Source organism: Oncorhynchus kisutch, linkage group LG14 (genome assembly GCF_002021735.2).
Source record: "Oncorhynchus kisutch isolate 150728-3 linkage group LG14, Okis_V2, whole genome shotgun sequence".
Taxonomy (NCBI): Eukaryota; Metazoa; Chordata; class Actinopteri; order Salmoniformes; family Salmonidae; genus Oncorhynchus; species Oncorhynchus kisutch.
In genome coordinates this window covers 57,918,801-57,936,983 of record NC_034187.2, presented here as the reverse complement: position 1 = coordinate 57,936,983, position 18,183 = coordinate 57,918,801, and the positions used below count along the sequence as shown (strand labels likewise).

General features: G+C 42.1%; 1 protein-coding gene across 2 annotated transcripts in view; it reads left to right on the top strand.

Moving 5' to 3' along the window:
- The window catches only part of LOC109875808 (atrial natriuretic peptide receptor 1), a 102,360-nt gene that overhangs the window by 70,119 nt on the left and 14,058 nt on the right, over positions 1 to 18,183 (top strand). For both annotated transcript variants that reach the window (XM_020468216.2, XM_031788643.1), the window contains exons 6-12: positions 6,218 to 6,312; positions 6,503 to 6,638; positions 13,625 to 13,709; positions 16,133 to 16,253; positions 16,390 to 16,464; positions 17,693 to 17,773; positions 17,947 to 18,051. In XM_020468216.2, the coding sequence (XP_020323805.1) occupies positions 6,218 to 6,312; positions 6,503 to 6,638; positions 13,625 to 13,709; positions 16,133 to 16,253; positions 16,390 to 16,464; positions 17,693 to 17,773; positions 17,947 to 18,051 (698 nt within the window). The remainder of the gene's footprint in view (positions 1 to 6,217; positions 6,313 to 6,502; positions 6,639 to 13,624; positions 13,710 to 16,132; positions 16,254 to 16,389; positions 16,465 to 17,692; positions 17,774 to 17,946; positions 18,052 to 18,183) is intronic.

Sequence of the window (18,183 nt, the reverse complement as noted above, 5' to 3'; positions counted from 1 at the left end):
TGGATATCACGAGAAAGGGGGTAAAATATGAAAAATAAATGATCCATAGATTAGGGCCTAATGAATATATTTCAATTGACTGATTTCCTTATATGAACTGTAACGTTTAGATTTTTGTTCAGCCTAATATAGATAGAAATAGAAGGCCTGAAATACACACAGGCTAGCTTGGATGATTAATGAATAAACAAATCTTACATTTGAATCCCCTACGTGGAGAAATCTCAATGACTGAACCAAAATGACAATAATAGGCGAGACTGGAAATGAAAGGCACAATCCCAGTTATCTGATGGTAATTATTTGGATGATTACCTTAAATTAGTTTAATAGTATCATGTAATATATTCCAACCAAATAACCACCTACCACATCAAAGCTCACAATACACCTTTACCTGATGCACATAGTGGCTCCATGGCCTCTGTACTTCAATGAGCAGTTAAATAATGACACACTCTGAAAGCTCAGGGCCCTTGAGAAAAACAAGGACATTATCGTCTTTCAAGATATGATTTTACCCAGCTAAATGGGTGCCAAGAAACATCCAGAACTACAAAATGTCAATAAATCTGTTGAAAATCAACCACTCTGCCTTACATTACGCCGAGTTTCAGCATCGCCTTCACTAGTGACATTGTGCCAAATTTAGCGTCACTGCACAATACCACATCCTTGAATCATTCTGAGAGTACATTTTTAGAGGAGTTGTATCGATTGAGCACATACAGATGTAGGATCGTAATTTGAGACAGTTTTCTACAGCAGGAAAATGATCCTGCAGGAACAGGAAATTTGCATTTTTATGTGGATTATAATTATTGGACATTTTTTGTAGGGGTTGATAAAAAATTAATTAAGTGGAAAATACAAACTGGAAGCCTTTTTAAACCTCAATACACTACGTTTGCATGTCCTGCTATGCAGGGAAATTCTCAGCAACAAAAGAGTGATCAAATTAAGGTCCTACATCTGTTCAACTCTTATCGACAGAAATCAGGACCCACTAGCTCCTGAAGCAAAAGACGCTCAACCAAAAAATCCACCTCTTTACTCCATAAATTAAGCCTCGTCAACCAATCACCTCAGAGATAGGAAGGCATCTACCCAGTGGGGGTCCATGGAGGCTGGAGGTTGATGTTGTTCTCTTGTGATTTCCATCTTTTGTCTTTTCCTAATCCCAACCTGCGAGTGGGATCACTCGCTCTCTCCTATTCCCACAGCCCACACTCTGAACTCCACAAGCCTCTTCTCATAGCTCTTCAGTTACCCACAACCCCCTCGGTGACAATACTGTTGCATATCGTAAGGGAAAGCCTGTATTATTGCATGATGAATCCATATGTGGTCATATGTGTGTGGTTGATCATTGAGCAGTGGTTGGTTCCTCTGTGACTTCTTGGCTGGTTTCTTCTGTGTTGACCATTATAAGAGGCCCCCGTTAGATTGAGACATGCATGTTTTGGGTTGTCTAACAGCCGTGGGTCCCTATGTGTTTCCTTGGTGATTGTTTCAATGTGACATGGAAGATGCCACTACATTGGAATTTATTGCTTTTAAAAATACAGGGAAAAGAAAGGCTTGTGAATTGAATTAAAATATGTGAGAGATGGCCTTCATAATTGACATTTCTAAAGCAAACACGCATCTTCACAGTGAAAATTACAAAGGAAATGTCAACTTAGCTCGTTATCGAGTGACCTTCCTTTGCCATTTATTAATCATTTATAATATATTAATAAGGCATGAATAAAACATGAGTAAGGCATGAATAAGCTATATTAACAAGAGGGACCTACACTGAAAGGGACTCGATTAATGGAGGTTTCAAAGAACAGGGGTAAGATGGGTACTTCTTCATTGACCTGAGCAGCAAGTGACAGATGGGTAGAATGCTCTGCTCTCATCACAAAGGGACAGATTGGTGGAGGAGAGGGAGCTGTTAGTGGATTGGGCTATGTAATCACCACAATGGGTTAGCCAGGTCTCTTATAGAGCCCTATACTGAAACCCACTGAGCCTGGCGACTCAGGCAGATTGGCAACAGATAGATGGAGAGATTGGAGGAGGTTACGAAAGTGTGGAGGAGTGGATGAGATAGGAAGAGGAGAGATGGATAGAGGAGAAGGGAAGAGGAGAAGGTAGGGTGATGGACTGAGGTGGTTACAGAGAGGGAAAGGAGAGATGTGGAAAGAAGGAGAGAGGGAAAGAGAGGAGGAGAAGAGAAAAGGTTGAGAGAGTGCTTTTAGAACGAGTGGGTAAATAAGATGGGGAGTGTAGCAGAGAGGGGAAGGAGAGGTGAGAGGGATGAAAACAACATTGAATGACACAGAAATAGGAAAATAGTGAAGGGAATTAAAAGATACAGTAAAGAGAGAAATACATTAATACTGGACTATAAATACAGTCAGGTAAACAATTATTGGCACCCTTGATAAAATAAAATAAAAACTTAAATAAATAATCCAAATGCTGTGCTATATTGAATGCTCACAAATGATATTATTTTATACTAATACAATTAACCTTACTGTACATAGCAAAAATAGAGGGAGAATGAGGCAGAGTGGTCCTGTGAAGTGAATGACAGTGTTCAGTTAGGACTGCCAATGGAGCAGCACAGGCACCAGGGGCCAGAGCATTGAGTTTCAGCTTCTACACAGAGGAGCTCCTATTACAATGACTAATGGACCAGGGGTTGATGTGTGTTTTTTCAACATATGAGACTGAAAGCCAGAATGCTTTTTTTTCATCTTGTTTTTGTCAAATCACCCTGTGTGAAATTAAAAGCAGCATCACTGTTATCATTCAGTTAAATGCAAATTCTCTTCTTTTTTTTTTTTGTGGTAGTGCACGGCCCTCCTCGGGTTCTGCCTGTCTAAGAGCTGGGAAAACATGTCAGACGAGATCTGCTTCTCTTCCTCTCTCTCTCTCTATAAACACACACACACACACACACACACACACACACACACACACACACACACACACACGCTTTACTTGTTTTAATTACAGTTCTGTTTTCAATGCACCCCTCGACCACTCCCCTGTTCACCCGTCAAGTTGAAAGCACATGCCACTGCTACCACGATTAGTCTTGTCAGAGACGAGCGCTGCTGCCACTGTGCTTTTTTACTCCCACGCTAATTAGCCGGGTATTTTACAACACAATGGATGTAGATTTTAGAACAAGGACAGTTTAACCACCTGGTGAAGAGACGAAAGATGATTCCCTTTTTTGTGGAGAAAGAAAGAGAGATTATATTTTACATTTAGACATAGGGCCCTGCTAGAATACTTTTCAAATGCATCTTTCCTTCAGTCCTTCCTTTCTTCCTTCTTTGAAGTAATCCTAGATCTGACATTTTTGGACTAGGTTAAATTATGTAGTGGAACCCTTGCTTACACCTTTCCAGTTGTGTACGATTAGTGATAATTACTTCAAGGCAGGGAGCGGAGGGATACATTTCACAACTATTCAAAACGGTTTTAGTCAGATTTACAAGTGATGGATATCTTTCCTGGAGATTCGAAGTTGGGTAGCTGCTCAAATCAAATCACATAGTTAGCAGATGTTAATGCGAGGGTAGCGAAATGTTTGTGCTTCTAGTTCTGACAGTGCAGTAATATCTAACAATTCCCCAACAACTACCTAATACACACAAATATGAAGGGGGAATGAGATAATGTACCTGGAAGTATATGGATGAGCGATGGCCGAGCGGCATAGGCAAGGTGCAATAGATGGTATAAAATACAGTATATACATGTGATATGAGTAATGTAAGATATGTAAGCATTATTAAAGTGGCATTATTTAGAGTGGCATTGTTTAAAGTGACGAGTGATTCATTTATTAAAGTGGCCAGAGATTGGGTCTTAATGTAGGCAGCAGCCTCTCTGAGTTAGTGATTGATGTTTAGCAGTCTGATGACCTTGAGATAGAAGCTGTTTTTCAGTCTCTCGGGTCCCAGCTTAGATGCACTTGTACTGACCTCCCCTTTATAGTTTGACATTGAGAAGCCATAAATTGCCAGTATCATCATGATTCCTTATAGATGGACATCATGTATTGTAGAAACAAATTAGATCCTTTTTAGGGAACGCGTTTACTGTACATTATGTCCTTGGGGGTCCATCATATGTATGTCAGAATAGACTGTGTCTGTTGAAATTATGATGACTTTGAAAGAACCATAGCCATCTGTGCCAAATACCTTTTGGAAATAGGAACGCAGATGAATTATACGATGACTAACCCCCATACAATGTAAAGTGCTTTGAGACCTAGGCCTTGAACGTTATATAAATGCATTCCATCCGTGATTCACCCTGTTAACCTTAGAGATCTTGTAATATATAAGCAGTAATTTGGTAGAGTGAGCTGTACTACCTCAGTCAACTATGAGCCTTATAGACTCAGGTCAGGGACAGCCACTGTATGATACCTTGCATATCTGATCTGAGGTCAGAGCAGTAGAACATGTAGGAGGCAGCATGTTGGACACAGAGATAAATAAATGTGTTAAATGAATTACGATTATGCAATGATTCATTTCTGATGGCGTTGAGCAAGGTAGAGACTCAATCATAGAAGTAGTAAATATAACATAATAAAGTGATTGTCACGACTTCCGCCGAAGTCGGTTCCTCTCCTTGTTCGGGCGGCGTTCTGCGGTCGACGTCACCGGGCTTCTAGCCATCGCCGATCCACCTTTCATTTTCCATTTGTTTTGTCTTATTTTCCCACACACCACCTGGTTTACATTCCCTCATTACTTGTTGTGTATTTAACCCTCTGTTCCCCCCATGTCTTTGTGTGAGATTGTTTGTTGTATGGGCATGTGCACTTCTGACTGGTTTTGTGACGGGTTATTTTACCCGTATTTTGTTCTTGTGGGTACAGCTTGTTTTTGCATTATTAAAGTGCTCCAGTTGTTACCCATTTCTGCTCTCCTTCGCCTGACTTCCCTGCAGTCAGTTAAGCACCGCTTACAGGGATCTTATTTCTATGGGCTCAAACCAAATCTGTTCAACTCTGACTCAAGAAGATAGAAGAATTTGAGAGTGCCGAAGGAGAGAGATTTTTTTTCCAAACTTTATTACTACACTCTTCCAGCACAGTGGTGTGAAGAAGTGGGAGGTTTGGGTTAGGAGGCTTTTCACTGTGAGGTTGCAGGTTCAGTTTCCAGATACTGTGTGTCTCTGTCATTGATCAAATAAGCCTAAGAGGGGAAGTATGGGAATTGGCTAGGTGCCTGTGAAGTTCTAAAAACATCCAAACTAAAAGTCAGCTCACCCCACTTTATTTGGCAGAATTATTGCTGCAGTGCATGTGCAACAATAACATGTTCTAGTACAAGTTTTAGTTTGAGTTTTTTGTTGTAACAAGCTAACCTTTTAGGTCTCACAACTGTAGGGCCAAGAGCCAAACTAAGAGATGACATGAGTTTGAATCAACTCATATATTTTCCTTGGTTTCCCCTAAACCCTATTGATATTTAAAACCATGTCCGTCTCAAGTGTGCACGGTGTAGTTGAAGTGTGTTTTATAAGCGAGCTTGATAAATGTGCCGTATGGATTACTTAACCAAAGACTTGATTCAAGAGAGGGGCTTTACATCACATTATGCTCCTATTTCCCATTACCCCCTCCACAACATTAAAGATGGTGTACAGAAGTTAAGTTGCTAATTTACCTCAAATTTTGACTTGAGGTGTAGGATCTTAATTTTAAATCTGAAACTTGTTGTGTATTTCAGGTTTAAAAAAGGCTTCTGATGTTTAATATATATGTATCAACCCCTACAAAAATGTCCATTTCTAATCCAGATAATAATTCACATTTCCTGTTGTTGCGGGATCATTTTCCTGATGTAGCAAACTGGCTCAAATGAAGATCCTACATCTGTACTTGTGACTTGGCAAGGCTAACTTTCTGCATCCTGTTGGTTTGTTTTACTGCGGGGGACAGGATATAGCAACACACAGGGACTGGCAACAGGTGGTGCTACACAATATGGACCCAGCTGGCTAGTTTGTTCATTTATTTTGTGAAGGGCAACCAAATCAACTAACGGGATTGAACAAAGTGCCCATCTCTCAATCTTGAAAGCAATGAGGAAAAAGCACAGCTTGCGCCCAGATTGTGCACCTGAATCCTTTGTGTTAATCCCTCTGTTCTCTCTCTCTTTCTCTCTCTCCTCTTCTGTGGCAGGTGTTACTGGCTTGGTTCAAATTGATGGAGAAGGCGATCGGGAGATTGACTTTGCCTTGTGGGACATGACCGATCTTGACTCTGGGGTCTTTCAGGTAGGCACTGACTGCTCCTCTAGCAAAATGGTGGTTAGGCACAAACACACACTGGCACATAAATACACGCTCACACTCTGTAGCTGTGTTCTTTGTCCTCTTCCAGTGTAGCAGCTACAAAACCTGCAATGCCATGCACTTTCGTTCAACACCCAAAGTTAGGCTAACCATCTATCCTGTGTATCTCCAGATCGTATCCGTCTACAACAGCACCCTGAAGGAGTTGGTTCCAGTGCCGGGCATGAAGGTCCAGTGGCCGGGGGGCGCCCCGCCCCAAGACATCCCCGACTGTGGCTTCAAGAATGACAAGCCCGCTTGCTTAGCACGTATGCACTGAGGAACCCCTGGGGCCTCATTTATCAACATAAAAATACAGTGGGGAGAAGAAGTATTTGATACACGGCCGATTTTGCAGGTTTTCCTACTTACAAAGCATGTAGAGGTCTGTCATTTTTATCATAGGTACACTTCAACTGTGAGAGACGGAATCTAAAACAAAAATCCAGAAAATCACATTGTACTATTTTTAAGTAAGTAATTAGCGTTTTATTGCATGACATAAGTATTTGATACATCAGAAAAGCAGAACTTAATATTTGGTACAGAAACCTTTGTTTGCAATTACAGAGATCATACGTTTCCTGTAGTTCTTGACCAGGTTTGCACACACTGCAGCAGGGATTTTGGCCCACTCCTCCATACAGACCTTCTCCAGATCCTTCAGGTTTCGGGGCTGTCGTTGGGCAATACGGACTTTCAGCTCCCTCCAAAGATGTTCTATTGGGTTCAGGTCTGGAGACTTGCTAGGCCACTCCAGGACCTTGAGATACTTCTTATGGAGCCACTCCTTAGTTGCCCTGGCTGTGTGTTTTGGGTCGTTGTCATGCTGGAAGACCCAGCCATGACCCATCTTCAATGGTCTTACTGAGGGAAGGAGGTTGTTGGCCAAGATCTCACGATACATGGCCCCATCCATCCTCCCCTCAATATGGTGCAGTCGTCCTGTCTCCTTTGCAGAAAAGCATCCCCAAAGAATGATGTTTCCATCTCCATACTTCACGATTGGGATGGTGACCTTGGGGTTGTACTCATCCTTCTTCTTCCTCCAAACACGGCGAGTGGAGTTTAGACCAAAAAGCTCTATTTTTGTCTCATCAGACCACATGACCTTCTCCCATTCCTCCTCCTCCTGGATCATCCAGATGGTCATTGGCAAACTTCAGATGGGCCTGGACATGCGCTGGCTTGAGCAGGGGGACCTTGCGTGCGATGCAGGATTTTAATCCATGACGGCGTAGTGTGTTACTAATGGTTTTCTTTAAGACTGTGGTCCCAGCTCTCTTCAGGTCATTGACCAGGTCCTGCCGTGTAGTTCTGGGCTGATCCCTCACCTTTCCTCATGATCATTGATGCCCCACGAGGTGAGATCTTGCATGGAGCCCCAGACCGAGGGTGATTGACCATCATCTTGAACCTCTTCCATTTTCTAATAATTGCGCCAACAGTTGTTGCCTTCTCACCAAGCTGCTTGCCTATTGTCCTGTAGCCCATCCCAGCCTTGTGCAGGTCTACAATTTTGTCCCTGATGTCCTTACACAGCTCTCTGGTCTTGGCCATTGTGGAGAGGTTGGAGTCTGTTTGATTGAGTGTGGGGACAGGTGTCTTTTATACATGTAACGAGTTCAAACAGGTGCAGTTAATACAGGTAATGAGTGTAGAACAGGAGGGCTTCTTAAAGAAACACTAACAGGTCTGTGAGAGCCGGAATTCTTACTGGTTGGTAGGTGATCAAATACTTATGTCATGCAATAAAATGCAAATTAATTACTTGAAAATCATACAATGTGATTTTCTGGATTTTTGTTTTAGATTCCGTCTCTCACAGTTGAAGTGTACCTATGATAAAAATGACAGACCTCTACATGCTTTGTAAGTAGGAAACACTGCCGATTTTGCAGGTATATTAATATACTGTATGTATATTTGCATACAAATTAACAAAACCCCTGGAGATTTTATAAACACTGAGAGAAACATTAAAATGTTGTGCTGCTCACAATTATGGCCGTTGCGGTGGCCATATTAACACCACACCGGCAGTCATGATGATAGGAGACAAATTTCCTGTGACCGTTGATCACGGTAATCTCAATCCAAAACTATGCAAATTAATGGCGCTGATGGGTAGCCTACCAAACTTGCTAATGGCCCTTGCTAATTAGCTGGTACTCAGCGCTCAGCATGCTTTTTGCAGTTTGGAAGAGTTTGTGCAAATATTATGATGACATTTTGACATTTTTGTTAATTTTGGACTTCGCTAAGGATTTTTACGTCAAAATTATTGACAGATTTCTTCAGTTATTTTAGACTAATCCTGACTATTTTGAGGAAGTGTATGCTGGCTATGGCATCTTAAAATGGTCAAACAGTACTACTGCCGATTTTAGTTTCTCATTCGGTTCGACTATCCGACTTTGGCTAGCCAAAGTTCTGACTCCTTTCGAGTGCTGTTATGAAATGGACACGGTAAAGCCTGACCCGGACCCATTATGCAGACATTTTTTTAAACCTGTTCTGAAAGGACCAAAAGGACAAAACTGTCCAATACAAGTGAAGGAAGCAGCAGAAATTGTTTTGCCAATTGCCAAATGTTTTTCTACTTTATTCAACCGGAGCCATGGAGAAAGGGGGAGAGAGAGAGAGAGGCAAAGAGCGAGCAGCTGTGGGCTATTAGGAGGAGTGGAGGCTGTTTGGTGTGTGTGTGTGTGTAACACATAGGAAGCTCAGAGCACCATAAGGCACAGAGGGAGAGACCGCAACCACTTATCTCATGCTAGACTAACTTCTTGCTAGTTATTTATCATCCCATCTGGTTACATAGTAGCTGTCTTCAAATCAAATGTATTTATATAGCCCTTCTTACATCAGCTGATATATCAAAGTGCTGTACAGAAACCCAGCCTAAAACCCCAAACAGCAAGCAATGCAGGTGTAGAAGCACGGTGCTCGTAAAAACTCCCTAGAAAGGCCAAAACCTATGAAGAAACCTAGCGAGGAACCATTCCTCTTCTGGCTGTGCCGGGTGGAGATTATAACAGAACATGGTCAAGATGTTCAAATATTCATAAATTACCAGCATGGTCAAATAATAATAATCACAGTAGTCGTCGAGGGTGCAACAAGTCAGCACCTCAGGAGTAAATGTCAGTTGGCTTTGCATAGCCGATCATTGAGAGTATATCTACCGCTCCTGCTGTCTCAAGAGAGTTGAAAACAGCAGGTCTGGGACAGGTAGCACGTCCGGTGAACAGGTCAGGATTCCATAGCCGCAGGCAGAACAGTTGAAACTGGAGCAGCACGGCCAGGTGGACTGGGGACAGCAAGGAGTCATCATGCCAGGTAGTCCTGAGGCATGGTCATAGGGCTCAGGTGCAGCCGTGACCAGCTCGGAAAACCAGATTGCATAGAGGAGAAGGTACGGTGGGATTCGATCATGGTCAGTGACCTGTTTGTTAACTTGGCTTTCGAAGACTTTAGAAAGGCAGGGCAGGATAGATATAGGTCTATAACAGTTTGAGTCTAGAGTGTCTCCCCCTTTGAAGAGGGGGATGACTGCGGCCGCTTTCCATTCTTTAGGAACCTCAGACGATACGAAAGAGAGGTTGTACAGACTAGTTTTAGGGTTTGGCGGCGGATGATGGCGGCAGATAATTTTAGGAAGAGAGGGTCCAGATTGTCTATCCCAGCTGATTTGTAGGGATCCAGATTTTGCAGCTCTTTCAGAATATCAGCTGTCTGGATTTGGGTGAAGGAAAAGCGGGGGGCTTGGGCCAATTGCTGCGGGGGGTGCGGAGCTGTTGGCCGGGGTTGGGGTAGACGGGTGGAAAGCATGCTTTGTGAAATTCGCGATTATCGTGGATAACATAACTCCACTCTGATTATAGCGTAAATAGCAGCCTACCTGTTGGTTTTTGGTCGTTGTAACTTTTCTTTCTCATTTCTGTAATTTAAATTCCATCTTTCATTGATTAAATATCCTCTGCCTTTATTGCTACAAAGCATAGCAGCAATGCAGTTGTCTCTCTCTCCCTGCTGGAAGGGAAAGGATCAGGGCCCATGTATAGAGTTGCATCAAATCAAATACATTTGCATTTGTCATGTGTGTCGAATACAACAAGTGTAGACCTTACGGTGAAATGAGTCATATAGCAGACACTCTTACCCATAGCCACTTTTAGCATGTTAACTTTGATAGGTGAAAAGTGAAATTGTTCATGTTCAGTTACATATTCTAGCCAATAACGGTGAAATATCTTTATTTAGTAAAGTTCTAAATAACTTTATAAACTAAAGTTAAAAAAATAAAATGTAAAAATATAAGTAACACAATAAAATAACAATAACGAGACTATATTCAGGGGGTACCGATACTGAGTCAATGTGCGAGGGTACAGGTTAGTCGAGGTAATTTGTACATGTAGGTACGGGTAAAGTGACTATAAATACATAATAAACAGCGGGTAGCAGCAGCGTAAAAAAATAATGTGGGGGTGGGGTCAATGTAAATAGTCCGGCTGGCCATTTGATTAATTGTTCAGTAGTTTTATGGCTTGGGGGTAGAAGCTGTTAAGGAGCCTTTTGGCGCTCCGGTACTGCTTGCCGTGCGGTAGCAGAGAGAACAGTCTATGACTTGGGTGACTGGAATCTTTGACCATTTTTTGAGCCTTCCTCTGACACCGCCTAGTATATAGGTCCTGGATGTTAGGAAGCTTGTCCCCAGTGATGTACTGGGACATACGCACTCCCCTCTGTAGCGCCTCACGGTCAGCTGCAGAGCAGTTTCCATACCAGACGGTGATGCAACAGATCAGGATGCTCTCGATGGTGCAGCTGTATAACTTTTTGAGGATCTGGGGACCCATGCCGAATCTTTTCAGTCTCCTGATGGGGAAAAATGTGTTATCGTGTCCTCTTCACGAATGTCTTGGTGTGTTTGGACCATGATAGTTTGTTGGTGATGTGGACACCAAGGAACTTCAAACTCTTTAACTGTTGCACTACAGCCCAGTCGATGTTAATGAGGGCCTGTTTTGCCCGCTTTCTCCTATAGTCCACAATCAGCTCCTTTGTCTTGCTCACATTGAGGAAGAGGTTGTTGTCCTGGCACCACACTGCCAGGTCTGACCTCCTCCCTATAGGCTCATCGTTGTCAGTGATCAGGCCTACCACTGTTGTGTCGTTAGCAAACTTAATGATGGTGTTAGAGTCGTGTTTGGCCATGCAGTCATGGTTGAACAGGGAGGACAGGACAGGACTAAGCACGCACCCCTGAGCGGCCCCAGTGTTGAGGTTCAGCATGGCAGATGTGTTGTTGCCTACCCTTACCACCTGGGGGCGGCCCGTCAGGAAGTCCAGGATCCAGTTGCAGAGAGGTGTTTAGTCCCAGGGTCCCGAGCTTAGTGATGAGCTTTGTGTGCACTATTGTGTTGAACGCTCAGCTGTAGTCAATGAACAGCATTCTCACATAGGTGTGTGTTCCTTTTGTCCAGGTGGGAAAGGTCAGTGTGGAGCGCGATTGAGTCATCTGTGGATCTGTTGGGGCGTTATACGAATTGGGGTGGGACTAGGGTTTCCGGAATGATGGTGTTGATGTGAGCCATGACCAGCCTTTCAAAGCACTTCATGGCTACCAACATGAGTGCTATGTCGCGGTAATAATTTAGGCATGTTACCTTCGCTTCCTTGGGCACAGGGACTATGGTGGTCTGCTTGAAACATCAAATTGTATTGGTCACATGAACATATTTTGCAGATGTAGTGAAATGCTTGTTTTCCTAGTTCCAACAGTGCAGTAGTATTTAAAAACGATTCACAATACACACAATCTAAAAGTAAAAGAGTGGATTTAAGAAATATATAAATATTAGATCAAGCAATGTCGGAGTGGCATTGACTAAAATATAGTAGAATAGAATACAGTATACACATATGTTGAGTAAAGCAGTATTTAAACATGATTTAAACAATATTAATGTGACCAGTGTTCCATTATTAAATTGGCCAGTGATTCCATGTATATAGAGCAGCAGCCTCAAAGGTGCAGGGTTGCGTAACCGGGTGGAAGCCGGCTAGTGATGGCTATTTAACAAACTGATGGCCTTAAGATAGAAGCTGTTTTTCAGTCTCTCGGCCCCATCTTTGATGCACCTGTACTGACCTCACCTTCTGGATGACTGCGGGGTGAACAGGTCATGGCTCGGGTGGTTGATATCCTTTATCTTTTTACCCTTCCTGTGACATCTGGTGCTGTAGGTGTACTGGAGGGCAGGTAGTTTGCCCCCGGTGATGCGTTGGGCAGACCGCACCACCCTCTGGAGATCTCTGCGGTTGTGGGTGGTGCAGTTGCCGTACCAGGCGCTGATACAGCCCGACAGGATGCTCTCAATTGCACATCTGTAAAAGTTTGTGAGGGATTTAGGGGCCAAGCCAAAAACATGTACGTATTACAGACTCGGTCAGAGAGCGGTTGACAATGTCAGTGAAGTCCTGTAGCGTAGCATCCACGTTATCTGACCACTTCCGTATTGAGGGAGTCACTGGTACTTCCTGCTTTAATTTTTGCTTGTAAGCAGGAATCAGGACGATAGAATTATGGTCAGATTTGCCAAGTGGAGGGCTAGGGAGAGCTTTGTATGCGTCTCTGTGTGTGGAGTAAAGGTGGTCTAGAGTTTTTTTTTACTCTGGCTGCACATGTGACATGCTGGTAGAAATGAGGTAAAACGGATTTAGGTTTGCCTGCATTAAAGTCCCTGGCCACTAGGAGGGCTAGGATACTTCTCATAGATATGGCTTTATACAGCTGCGTCATGCAGCCCTTATGTTTTGATTTCTAAGACATTCTCAGGTTTAGAAGCCTATCACAATTTTATTGTGATGGCTATATTAAATGAATTTATTTACTTGTTTTAGCAACTTATATTATTTGGTTATTTTTACCTACCATAGCTGAATGCGCTAAAAGTGGCTATGGATAAGAGTGTCTTCTATATGACTCAAATGTTAACGTATTTAGTTTATTTATTTAACCTTTATTTAACTTGGCAAGTCAGTTAAGAACAAATTCTAATTTGCAATGACGGCCTACTCCGGCCAAACACAGACCAAGCTGGGTCAATGCTCCTCCCTATGGGACTGTAGTAGCTATATGAACAAAACCTTGCCATATGCTACACATACTATGACAGATGTTATTGAATTTGCCCTGGGTATAACTTCATAGAATTCAATAACATAGTTTGTTCTTTCGTCCCAGGGACTGTCACTATGCACCAGATGGTGGCCATCGTTGTGTGCTTCATCTTCATCATCATCGCCACCGTCACCGTCTTCATCTACAGGTCAGTGGTACCCCTTTTTTTACCATACAGTGTACCCCTTCCCTGAGCAAGACACTGGTCGATGGTTATGGGTTCTTATGCTTCCCCTCCACTCCCGACCCCTCTTCCACCCATCCTCTATTGCTCTCGCCATTCTGTTCACTCTCTTCCCATACTCTGCACATCTTTCCTTTTCTCTATTTTATCCCCCCTATCTCTTCCTCTTCTGTTTGTTTTTCTACTTTCTACAATCATGGTATGCTTTTGCCTCCCTGTTTAACCTTCTTACCCACATTGTTACTCTATCTCTCTCTTGTCCTCTTCACCCTGTGACGCTCCTCTTTTCACTATCTTTCTTCCTCTGCCCTCTTTTTCCTTACTCTTTCTTCACACATTACAGGGAGATCACTGCCAGGCCAAGAAGGAACGAATAAAAGTGTTTCTGTCTCCTCTTCAGTGATGACTCACCACCAGGGTCATGTTCATTAGGCACCACACAGAAATAAACAGACAGAAACAGTGAGAGACTACCTGGACCTGTTTTAATCAAAAACATTCATTTTCGTTTTCCATTCAAAAGTGTTTTTATATATTTACCTCCAGCCAAGTGTTTGCCCTTTGACCCTGCTCTCTGGCCTGTTTCCAGCTCCATCAGTCTTGCAGCTGAAAAGGTCACTTGCTTTATAGCTTGTCATGTCTTGTGATAAAATTGTTTGACATTGAGTGCAAGTCCAGGTGAAAGTATACCTTACTTTCTAAATAATTGTTTTCTCTGGAGGTCGAAGTATATTATGTCTCGTATCAAATATAAAAAATAAATATGTTTTTACATTTTCTAGAGATTTATGTTAACTTTGATAGGTGAAAATTGTTCAAGTTCAGTTACATATTCTAGCCAATAATTATGCTAAAGTCACTTTGTGTTTGATATAAGCTATCCTCAATCTTTACTTTTGTCTGATAATTCCGATATTTCACATTTTATTAAAGGAATACTTCAAAATGTTGGCAATGAGGCCCTTATCTACTTCCCCAGAGTCAGGTGAACTTGTGGATACCATTTTTATGTTTCTAGCGCTAGCACAATTGCTAACTAGCATTAGCGCAATGACTGGCACTCTATGGGTATCTGCTAGTGTGCTATGGGTATCTACTAGCACTCGAGCAGATAACCATAGACTTCCAGTCATTGTGCTAATGCTAGCTAGCATTGGCTCATGAAAGTATTTCCTTTTTACTGGACACAGTAACTTCCTTTTTAAATGGATACACATTTTATCCACAAGTTAATCTGACTGGGGAAGTAGATAAAGGGCCTCATTGCCAAAATCCCAAAGAATCCCTTTAAATGTGCTGTAAAATTACACAGACCCTTTTTTTCACTTTTTTTTCACATTATAAAATAAAGCAACGTGTAGTACATTTGAATAGCACATAGCCGTAGGCGAATACATTTATGAATGTATTCATATTCTTGTAAAATAAGTGCTTATTATATGAATGACTTAATCTATGGATTACTAAGTCTATCTGTAAATGTATTGCTTAAAGTAAATGGAAGCTACTGTATGATGTGTTTGTATGTTCATATATTTTTTTTAAACAACAACATAAATGTGTTATTACTACACATGAATAGTGACTTTTTGACCTCTTCTTACATAATGTTCCATTACAGTAAAGAATGTTAGATCAAGCAGAGGAGGCTATTGAGGTGAGGACGGCTCATAATAATGGCTGGAATGGAGTGAAAGGAATAGTATTGAACACATGGAAACCATGTGCGTGATGTGTTTGATACCATTCCATTGATTCTGTTCCAGCCATTACTATGAGCCCGTCCTCCTCAATTAAGGTGCAACCAGCCGCCTGTGATATCAAGGTACATGTCTGAACAACTTCACACAGACAGCACTGTTGGTGAATGACTCGATTAAGTTGTATTCACTCCAATCAGGTCACCCACTATAATAGAGCACTATAATAGAGCTCTATCCAAACTCAATTAATTAATCCCATCCCCAATGCTATAGTAAGGTTGCATTTGTTTCTGAGAAATGTGTGTGTGAATACAGTTTGGTGGTGGGTGATAGAGGTTCTGATTTTGGAGTGTTGATGGCCTGTGTGGGTAGAGGTTCAGTCCTACACAGTGTACACTCACGCTGAAACACATCCATCCCTCTCCTTAATCTCTCTGTCCTTTATTCTGGATTCTCATTCTCTTTATTGATTTCTCTTTCTCTGTCGCCCTCACACAATTTTGTCTTCCACCATCCTCACCTCCTTTCTCTACTCTATCCTTCTACCTATTTCTCTCTCTCTCTCTGAACCTCTCTCAAGCCTCCTCTTTCCATCACTCTGTCTCCCTTTCTCTCACCTTCCACCTTCTCTCCCTGTTTGTCCCTCTCTCACCCCCCCCCCCCCCCCTACACCCTCTCCATCAGGAAACTGAAGTTGGAGAATGAGTTGGCTGCTCAGCTCTGGCGGGTGCAGTGGGAGGACGTGCAGATGAGCGACCTGGAGAAAGTGATGCGCAGGGCCTGCAGCAGACTCACCCTGTCTCTGGTACTGCACGGAGAAACACACACGTACAGCATATAGAGGCTTGAAATACAGAGCACCTACACAATTACACAGGGAAACACACTGTTGAAAAGGACACTGTTCTCATTCCCTCTCTATGTCTCTATATGGTCCACAGAGAGGCTCCAACTATGGTTCCCTCCTGACCATGGACGGAAACTTCCAGATCTATGCCAAGACTGGCTACTACAAGGTCTGTCCTTTTACACAGGGATTGTTGTAATAGACTGACAATGCTTATGATGTTTGCTTTATTAAGGATGTGTAGTGATACCTACAGTAGTTGGATACATAAAGGCTTCATAAGCACTACATAAATGCTTCACAAATCATCTATAAGCGTATGACATACTCTATGAATCAGGGGTTCTCAAACTTTTGGGGGGGCTGGGGATCCCTTTTATGATAGCAAATTCATCAGGGACCCCTCATAATCAGAACACAACTGGAGGGAGATACAAATATCATAAAAGGAGTAGGATTATGACTCTGTCGGACGAACCAAGTCTCGGGCCTTGGGGATGACATTTAAATCCCGCCTCTAAGTATCTGAGAGAAAATGTTGCTGTTTTCAAGCTAATTTCCTGCAGTTTGACACATTTTGTCATGGGGCAGAGAGATTTTTTTTGTTGATTCAGCTTTAAAGGATATTTATAGGTAATATCCTGCAATTTCATGTATTTTGCCATGAGGCAGAGAGAAAACGTTATAGTTTTGAAGCTTAAATTACAGTGCATTTATGTTTTAAAAAAACGTTTTTGGGGAATACAAGAAGTATTCAGTTAAAACCTTGATAATTGGTTGAGAACCGTGGATACTAATAACCCTGTGACCCTCCCAGGCCCATGTTGCCTTGGGTTAATAACATACATTGTAGATGAATAATATTACATTGTATTGCAGTACGCCCTCTAAACGTATTCCACAGATCCCTTTGCCAAAATGAGTTCAATCTGTTGTCGTTAGTAATATTCACACAAAAAATATCTGTCCGCGGACCCCCCTGCAGTACCTGGAACACACTTTGAGAACCCCTGCTATAAACGGTGTATAAACATACATAGTGTGTTATGTCACATTTGGCAATTCGCTCTACAGGAGGAATGATTATGTCACCTTTTATTAACCATTTAAAGTGAATGACATACGCTTACGGATTATTTGTGATGCATTTATGTAGTGCTTATGAAGCCTTTATGAATGCTATTTAAAGCCTTTATATTGGGACCCAATATTTGCCAGTGAGAAGTGTTCGTCCCGGGATTCTGATAGGCTTCACCTGGGCATTTGCATAGTTTACATCCTTGGAGTCAGAATTACAAGTGAATTACAATCATTTTACATCACCCCATATTACCGACGGACACAGATAGTAAAATCATGGTGAAATATTGTGTTAATTAATGTGTCCTCCTTTCCAGGGAAACATTGCGGCCATTAAGTACGTCACTAACAAGAAGCGCATCGAGCTCACCAGGATGGTGCTCTTTGAGCTTAAACATGTGAGGGTTTTATTCAGTAGGCTTGTAATCATGTTGCCAGAGCAACAATGTCCTGTCTTGTATTCTGTCTACTCATTATGTTGTAAGGTGTATACTTGTCTCAGGTGTAAATGCTTTTGTATGCTGGTGATTATGTATGCAGTTGGTATTGATGTTAATCTTCTTTCCTCCAGATACGTGATGTTCAAAACGAGCACCTGACTCGCTTTATCGGAGCCTGTATTGATCCTCCCAACATCTGTATCATCACAGAGTACTGCCCCCGGGGCAGCCTGCAGGTACTTCACACATCCTATAGGATCTAATTGTTCTAGTCTATATTATTCCATTCTATTCTTTAACTTTATATAACCTTAGCGTTGTGATCCAAAACCCCTATTGGTCTCTTATCTCCCTCATCACACATTCTC